The sequence below is a fragment of the Oxyura jamaicensis genome, chromosome 3 (genome assembly GCF_011077185.1).
Source record: "Oxyura jamaicensis isolate SHBP4307 breed ruddy duck chromosome 3, BPBGC_Ojam_1.0, whole genome shotgun sequence".
Lineage (NCBI taxonomy): Eukaryota > Metazoa > Chordata > Aves > Anseriformes > Anatidae > Oxyura > Oxyura jamaicensis.
Window position 1 is genome coordinate 42,957,403 of NC_048895.1, and position 9,504 is coordinate 42,966,906.

The 9,504-nt window shown below is 45.0% G+C and overlaps 1 protein-coding gene across 1 annotated transcript; it reads right to left on the bottom strand.

Moving 5' to 3' along the window:
* Nucleotides 1–4,417: 4,417 nt before the first annotated feature.
* C3H1orf131 (chromosome 3 C1orf131 homolog) lies at nt 4,418–9,449 on the bottom strand (the record flags this gene model as incomplete). Its single annotated transcript, XM_035320699.1, has 6 exons — nt 4,418–4,746; nt 5,536–5,588; nt 6,574–6,660; nt 7,288–7,383; nt 8,464–8,520; nt 9,411–9,449. Coding segments are annotated over 6 exons (462 nt in total), but the record flags the coding sequence as incomplete, so codon positions are not given.
* Between the last annotated feature and the right edge of the window lie 55 nt (nt 9,450–9,504).

The window sequence follows — 9,504 nt, forward strand, 5'->3', positions numbered from 1 at the left end:
GCATCAGTGGCCTTCTTATCATTATTGAAAAGACTGTCACAGTGCACGCCCAGCTGTTGATACCTGCTTTGTTACCAAGATCTCTTTGTCAGAGAAACCGTCCACGTCTGAACATAACACGTATGACACATCTCTGTCTCAGCACCACCCCACTGCCCCTGGCTCATGTACTCTATAGGGCACACGGGGAGGTTATGTGGCTCTCTCCCCCATCTCAGACACTTTCCCAGAGATAGTTTCCCAATCTCCAGAAACCCCTGATGCTGGAGGAAGCAGGGCTTGAAAACAATGACAGCACCAGAAGGACCTGATTGGAAAGGCCCTCACGTAAGTGTAAAGGTCAGACTGGGCGGGAAAGTTAAAACCTTGTAACACGGTTTATAATTACCTATCACACTGGTGCGGCACACCTCTATCAGGCAGACAGACACCTTGAGAAGGCCTGAACACTGCTACGGAGGTAGCACACTCAGACCCTCCAAAAAGGCACTCGTTTAAGCTACACAACCTCAGTGAGCACCTGTTAATAAAGAAGAAAGCATAGTGACACAGTAAGAGCAACGCTGAGGAAAGAAACAAAAGCCTGGCCACGACAAACAATTGGGAGTAAGCACAGACGAGTGTGCAGACACCATCCGTCACAGTGGTAGTGTGGCTTGGTTCAGCGTATGTGGAAAAAGCAGTAACACGGTCACAGTAAAGGGCATAAGAAGGAGCAGATAAGAAAAATGCAAAGACTTCTCCTTTTCTCCCTCATTCTGCTATCCGACCGCAGATAACAGGCAAAAATCAAATGGTCCTTGCTCTTCCTTGCCTGTAACAAATCTGTTATTTGGTCAATACTGACTTTCATGCATCAGTACATGCCCCCAAAACAACTGTTTGCTGGTTGAACATCCTAAATAACAAAGCATGTAAGTGTAACACATTCTAGTCCAGAGAAACATTAAGTGCATAAAAATAAAAGGTTCTCAACAGTTTAGTTAGCCAAATGTCAGTCATTATCATTTTTGTTAACGTGTCCAGTAACAAAATTGGACTAAAACTATATTTTACTGAGAACACGATGCTGAAAGTAGGTAGCATGGCCAACTTAAGTCACCTTGATAAGGTGATATTAAAAAGCAACGTAGCACCCTGTAACAGCAACTTTTTGTAATGCATCCAATGCATTACATGCTTACAGGTGTGAGAAAACAACACCCTGAATAAGCTTTTACTTTTTTCTAAGGTTTGATGTTCCATTGTCAGCTTGGCATTTTCCTTCACCTCTTCTTTAACAGCACTTAGAAAACCCGAGACCAGGACTGCATTAATTAGACATTCCATTCTGACCAAAGTTCTCCCCTAAAAACCTTTTGCGAGCTGTGAAGGTAGAAAGTGAACCCTTTAAATTATCTAGGCTGAGTCAAGACACAAGATTCCAAATAAACTAGACCCAAAGCCAGATAAACAGCACTTTATCTAGAAGTGGGCACTGTAAAACCAAGCTCAAGGATCAACCAGAAATTAAAAGATACAGGCTATTCTGTAACATCCAAAGCACATCTTCTGCCTCAGCAAGTCTGGATGCTCTCTGTTCAATCCTGCTCGGTGATTACACCTTCACATGAAATCACGACTTGGTATTTCCCCAGTCTGCATATTCAGTAACCAGATGGGATTATTAATTCCACTTTGAATTTGCAGCCAATACCGAACAGGAAGAAATCCAATTAAGCTATTATCAAACATGATAACAGTGTTTAGCAATCCAGCTCTGGAGCCGTGTGGGAAGGGGAAGGGTGTGCAGAAACACTCCCTTCCTCTTTTTATCTTGCTCTATTTTCCCTCTAGGCTTGCTCCTTCCCTCTTTCTAGTCCTCTCTGTTGGCACAGCATTATCTCCAGGACTTGAAGGTAAGGTGGAAGGTACGGGGAAGAGAATCACAGAATCACAGAATTTCTAGGTTGGAAGAGACCTCAAGATCATCGAGTCCAACCTCTAACCTAACAGTCCCCACTAAACCATATCCCTAAGCTCTACATCTAAACGTCTTTTGAAGACTTCCAGGGATGGTGACTCCACCACCTCCCTGGGCAGCCTGTTCCAATGCCTCACAACCCTTTCAGTAAAGAAGCTCTTCCTAACATCTAACCTAAAACTCCCCTGGCGCAACTTTAGCCCATTCCCCCTCGTCCTGTCACCAGGCACGTGGGAGAACAGGCCAACCCCCACCTCTCTACAGCCTCCTTTAAGGTATCTGTAGAGAGCGATAAGGTCGCCCCTGAGCCTCCTCTTCTCCAGGCTGAATAAGCCCAGCTCCTTCAGCCGCTCCTCGTAGGACTTGTTCTCCAGGCCCCTCACCAGCTTCGTCGCCCTTCTTTGGACCCGCTCAAGCACCTCGATGTCCTTCTTGTAGCGAGGGGCCCAAAACTGAACACAGTACTCGAGGTGCGTCCTCACCAGAGCCGAGTACAGGGGGACGATCACCTCCCTAGCCCTGCTGGTCACACTATTTCTGATACAAGCCAGGATGCCGTTGGCCTTCTTGGCCACCTGAGCACACTGCTGGCTCATATTCAGCCGACTGTCCACTATCACTCCCAGGTCCTTCTCTGCCTGGCAGCTCTCCAACCACTCATCTCCCAGCCTGTAGCTCTGCTTGGGATTATTACGCCCCAGGTGCAGGACCCGGCACTTGGCCTTGTTAAACTTCATGCAGTTGACCCCAGCCCATCGGTGCAGCCTCTCCAGATCCTCCTGCAGAGCCTTCCTACCCTTGAGCAGATCGACACACGCACCTAACTTGGTGTCATCTGCAAACTTACTGAGGGTGCACTCAATGCCCTCGTCCAGATCATTGATGAAGATGTTAAAGAGGACCGGCCCCAGCACCGAGCCCTGGGGGACGCCACTAGTGACTGGCCTCCAACTGGATTTGACTCCATTTACCACAACTCTCTGGGCCCAGCTATCCAGCCAGTTTCTAACCCAACGAAGCGTGCGCCAGTCCAAGCCAAGAGCAGCCAGTTTCTTGAGGAGAATGCAGTGGGAGACAGTGTCAAAAGCCTTGCTGAAGTCAAGGTAGACCACATCCACAGCCTTTCCCTCGTCCACCCAGCGCGACACTTTGTCATAGAAGGAGATCAGGTTCATCAAGCAGGACCTGCCTTCCATAAACCCATGCTGACTGGGCCTGATCGCCTGCTTGCCCTTCAAGTGCCGCATGATGACTCCCAAGAGAATCTGCTCCATGAGCTTCCCTGGTACTGAGGTCAAACTGACAGGCCTGTAGTTCCCCGGGTCAGCCCTCCGGCCCTTCTTGTAGATGGGCGTCACATTCGCTAGCCGCCAGTCAGCTGGGACCTCCCCCGATAGCCAGGACTGCTGATAAATGATGGATAGTGGCTTGGCCAGCTCCTCTGCCAGTTCTCTCAGTACCCTTGGGTACTGAATGTGAGAAAGCATCCCTTTCTGTGCTGTAGATCTCCCCACCTCAGGATAATTTCTTATCTTGGGAAGGGAGCAGCCTCTGGTGCTGCTGTTCTCGTGCTAACTGTAAGCTGGCTCAGACATCATCACTTGCTAAGGTCAGAGCTCACCTTATTCAGGCTCCTGGGAGGCAGCTAGGAAGCAAGCTTCCCAAACCCTCCTGGATAAGCTGAAACTCAGTGAATAACAAATCAATTTCCAATGGAATCACAACCTTCAGAAACAAACAATACACCCACAACAACAAAAACAAAGCTAGAGAGGGCAAAATTGTTTCAGACAGACCAAATTGCTGAAATCCAAATAGCACAGAAACTTCAGTTTTGACAAAGATTTCATGGAAAAACCTTATGAGGCACGTGAACACTGATCAAAACAAACATGAGATAACCGCGAACGATCAGGAGCTACTGGGTGTCTATGCCTCATCTGGCATTTGGCTCAGGGCTTGAATCTTGTCTGGTTTTGTACACTCTCTTACATCACTACCACCCCCAAAACCACCATCTGAAACAGTGACTATTTGGAGTTCTCTGGAGATATACAAGTTGAGTTTCTAACTCTTACCTGGAACAAAACTTCAGAAAAAGCTCATTTTCGTTCTCAAGAAGGTAATTTTGAAGCCTTAAAAGGCTTTGCTGGGCAGGAGAACTGTCTATTGTGCAGCTTCTCTACCCGCTAACAATTCAGATAAGCGGAAACAGATGTATGCCTCTGAAGTGTTTAAACACATAAGAACACCTACTTCATGTTCACAACATAAAAGTTACTGTTTTTGTCATATTCCTTCCAGATGAAAGCAAAGAGCTATATATTTTAATTCATTAACTAATGGATTAAATTAATATTCTGCTTAGAGCCAATAAGCTGATTCTAGAAAGTGAAATGAAGTAATGTTTTCTTTAGCATGTATTGACTAATAAAAATAGCCTGTGCAACCTTCTTAATTATTAAAAAGTCTTATTTTTATTTACAAAATGGTAAATTCTCATATTCCCCCTAAGAACAAATGGAAGACAGAAAAACCTGCAACAAAAAATAAGGTACAAGAATTACAACACGTTGACAGGGCAAGGGGCTATGTTTTGGTGGCAGTGTGAATTCCGTCATGGCTTTTGTCCATTTTGTTCTATATCATAAGTTCATTTGATAACTTTAGATGATTTAATTTTCTTTATGTCACCACTTTGTAGAATTAAGGTTCCATCTCTGAATTTTCCAACTTGTCCTGCAGGCCAAATGCTAGGCACTGATTTTTTCCCCTTGGCCTTCCTGAAATATGAGGGGAGGAAGAAATTAATCAAGAGAATCACAGAATCACACAGAATCACAGAATTTCTAGGTTGGAGGAGACCTCAAGATCATCAAGTCCAACCTCTGACCTAACACTAACAGTCCCCACTAAACCATATCCCTAAGCTCTACATCTAACCTAAGCTCTACATCTAAACATGTAGAAGAAACAGCAGAAACTCATGAAAATGCTCAACTAGGTGAAAAACATCACTTATATGTGCAGTCAGTGTTGGTATTATGGAATACCAAATCAGAGCAGGTAGCAACCCCAGAACACTGATTACCATTTGCCATCCAAACCTGTAGCACATTACAAAATGAACTACATTAAAACAAGAGTTTAAAACCACAAAGACTTTCAGATAGACAAAGGAGATAAAGAGTTTCCCATGTCAGTGAGCCTGCTGCACTATAATTAAGGTTGTCACTTTGCCTTCCAAGCCTCTCTGTGTTGTAGCTTGTGTTTTGCAAAAATTATTTCTCAGTGACATATTGTAGGTCCCCACACAGGGATTTCCATCCATGCCACCTCCAGCTGCAGTCTTAAACATGCTGGAGCAGAACTGACACATTTTCAATTAAGCTGCATACCTAAAGCCTCTGGAGCTGCTAGACATGGATCAAGGTCATCATTTTGCAACAAAGAGTTCTGCAGTTTGAGAAATTTGTGTGTGACTTGTGGTATAAGACCGTGAATAGTTACACGGGGGCAATACACTGGGAAAGCTGTATGAAATAAATTTACCAGTCTTAAAAATGTCTCACCTCTCCTTCAGGTCTTTCTTCTTCTTCTTCTTCAGAGAATCTCCTTTGTGTTCCTGTGTTTAAAGATACATATTTTAATGGCAAAGGAACTGAGCATCTTGGCTAAACAACTCTCTGCACAAACACCACACAGCTCTTTTTGCTTCACAGGGCAGAATACATTAAAACAGGCTGGGAGACCTGACAGGACAAGTGATGCAATGCATCTGGAGGCACCATGCCCAGAGCCCTTCCGTCTTCTTGTGGAAAGCACAGCCCCCTCATGGCCAAAATGCTGCCCCTGCCACGTGAGGCCGTGCAGATCCGGCTACATGAGGGGAGACCTGCCTTTCGGGTTTGTGATAGATCTTCGGGTCAAAATGTCTACTTGTTAGCAGGCAAAAACACCCAGCTGCCTGCCTGAGTGTACCTGTCAGACAAGAGGGCTCGCCTGTGTTTGGCTGTGCACTGGGTTGTGCTTTAAGCCATGTGACAGAGGAGGAGAAGTAGGTCCCCTGGAAAAGAAGGTGGCAGGAGACAGGCTGGTGGAGCAGAAACCTGCCCTGCAGCCTGCTCCCACCTACAGCAGAGGCAGGGAACAGGCTTGGGGCCAGACAGGCCATGCTAGGGGATGGACGCAACAGAAACCTCACCCTTGCTTTAAATAGTGAGCAGGATCCTAGATGGAACTGTGCTGATACAAAACCAGCTGAAGATCTGGCTTTCTGTGGTTATTCAATATGCAACAAATGCTATTTGGAGGCAATTATTTTTTCTCTTGAGAGGCATGAAAAAATAAATAGCTGCTGATTTCATGTCATCAGTCTACCAGCCTCCAAAGATGAAGTCCACCACAGCGCTGACCAAGTTCTGCACCTTCCATACTGCCCACAGCCAACTTTGACTGATGAGGTGAGTCCTGCTGGAGTCAGGAACCCACTCCATGGGGAGCAGCACGTGCCAAGCCCAGGCACTCCTCCTGTGCCCAAGGCATTATCTGTCAGGCTCTTGGGCTAGCTCTTACACGCTGAATTGTTGAAGACAAAATTTCACACAAACCTTTCCCTTATCATCCTCCTTCGCTGCTTTTTTCTCTTTCATTTTCTCTTGATATGTCTTGTAGTTGATGTGTTCCTTTTTGGGGGGCTGCAGAAAAGATTGCGAGCAATACCACTGATGAAATTTTCAAATAGGTTCAAAAAATATTCACATTTGCATGGAAATGATTTTTCAGGTGGTGAGGAAAACAGAAGACATGGTTTATTTCATTTTGGATAAGAGGAAATGACTTAGGGTAGATACACAGGAACATAAGTTTCTTGGCAGAGAGGGATGTTTATGCTATGTAGCAGACCTACAGAGCTTCCACAGTAACACCAAGCCTGAAAAAAACTATAGTCCCTTCCCCACTCCCAAAGACCTAAGAAAACTGTTAACTCATTGGGAGAGAGAGGCTTTAAAAAGCTTCAGAAGAACAAGTTCCCCCTCCAGCCATTTAGTTTTGAATGGTTTGATTAAAAATTAGTAAGTGGTGTTTTCCATCCCAATCCTATTTCACCTAAACATCTCTGATAACACAAGCATACCAATATTCCAGATGTCTATAGAAAACAGACAAGACTGAACAGAAAACGTAAAGTCAGCATGAGGTGGGAGAAGGGGCACGGGATGGAATCTGGTGTTTTAAAGTAGTGCCAAAACCCCACAGTGTTTATCACCTTCCTGCATTGTAAGAGCTGGGTCACCTCCAAGCAAAAAACAAGCAAGAATTACCTTGGCTCCCAGCATGATAGCCCGTTCCCGTTCCCATAAACGTTGCTCTTGCTTCTCGTAGCCAGTGATTCCAAACCTGTGCACTTCCAAGCGAGCCTAAAACATCATAAAAATATTGTAAGCATTTTGTAATTGTCCGACCCGTTGTAAAATAATACTTGACAGACCACAACAAAGTCACGCTCCCAGAGAAACCTTGGCTAAAACCTGAACTCAGCACTCTATAAAATAATAAGGAGTTTTGAATTATACTGCAGAACACTTAACTGCTGTCCATCTAGGACAGTAAGGACTAGCAGAGGGTCAGCATTTGATTCTCACTTCACACAGAACTGGACACATGGGAAGGACCTACTTGATATAAAAGTGAATCATGTCGTGCTGTACAGATGTGAGCAATAGAACATGCTACCCACAGCACCCAGCAATTGCAGAGCGCTCCCATTCCTTGGCTGCAGAGCACTTGATCAGTGAGCAACACAGATGGACATATGGTGCAGTGGTTCAGCTACGTAAATATACGTACACATTTGACACTACACCAGAACTCCTTGGCAAAACCAGCAGTGAATTCATAACCTTTATAGAGGTAGTAGTTAAAGCCCCAGTGTTTCCAGCAGTACCACACTCCACGCAGAATCTCCACTGGAAGAGAGCACGACCCTGGGCAGAGATCGGGCATACAAAACAACTTGCACAAATCTGCAAACAAATCTGTAGCTAAGAAGGCCTGTGCTAGTTACACTTATAGAATAAGAACAAAAAGACCAGTGGAAAAAGGTAATCTGTTATTTCAAAAATGGAGGCCAATCTGCTTTTTTTTTTTCTCTCTGTTTCCATATGGGATCAGAAATGCAAATTTAACACCATGTGCCTAAAACAGCATATGCTACACATTATGGGTACTCACATAGTTTTACACTGCTGATGTACAGTGCACCTCCTCAAATTATCAGGGAAAGATCAGAAAGAAAGGACACGGAGTTGTAACGTGCCTCTCTCTATACAGAGCTGTCCGCACACTCCTCCTCCAGCACAGCACACAACCGAAGTAACATGAAAAGATAACCTTTTCTAGCAGCGTTTCTCCTTGGTCCTACTGTAGCTTTCCCAAGCATATAAATACACACACATGCACAATAAAGCGCTGAGATTTGATGCACCCTGGTGACTTACTTTTTCAAAGTTAAATTCTTGCTTGTTCGCACTTTTCTTTTCAGCCACAGCTTTGGTCTATTAGCAAAATAAAACATTTTCATTTAAGATAATAAGTAAAATTAATTTAAAAGCTGATTATGATAGTACTTTAGAAAGCAGTGAAATGCTAAAATGGGTGGTAGTGGTATCTTTTTCTGGCTTTACTACCTTGAGTTATTAAAAGACAAGTCTCAATGGTATTTTAATATGCAGATACTGTAGGGTCTTTCTGGAATAGCCTTGCACAATTTGCGGGGTACCATTATAGCCCAGAGCATACAGCTTTGTGCTGCACTTTTCACCTAGACCATCTGCTAAAGCTTTCAAACAGCTTCATAAGTCAGAGAAACAGTCAAATGAATAGCTTCAATTCATTTTTATAACTTCAAGTTGAAATTACATTTTTAAAACCGCCACTTGTGAGCTATGCATCACGCACGCCTTCATTTCAAAACCCGTACCAAAGGTGCTAAGGCATGAACTTTAAGTCATTAACGCAAAGAAAAACGTCTCCAAAGGAAGCAGTATCTACAAAAGGTAGGTCCCATTAGAACCACCTCAACATCTTTAGAGCACACTTGTTCAAAGCGAGCCCGGCTCTCGGTGCCCCACGGGCTACGGGCCTTTCCACCCTTAGGGGAGAAGTTGCCACCTTCGGTACCGAGCCTTTCAGAGATGCTTCGGCTCGCACAAAGCACACAGGGATAGCTCTGAGGATCTAACGAGAAGCCACCTTTGTTTCTCCTACTTTTTAAAGTCTAAAGCCACGTGTGTCCCAGGCCTGAACCCGGGGAGCAGGTGCTGGGCCTTCTCCCCGAGGTGGTCCTGGGGCGGCTCCGGAGTGCGCAGGTATAAAAAAAAAAAAAAAAAAAAAAAGTAAGAAAAAAAAAGAAATACACGCTTCAGGATCCGTGCCCTGGGCCTACCTGGGGGCCGCTCTCGGGGCCCGGCCGCCCCTTCTCCCCCTCCTTCCCCCTCCTCTTCCTCCCGCGGAACACCACCACCTCCACGGGCTGCGGC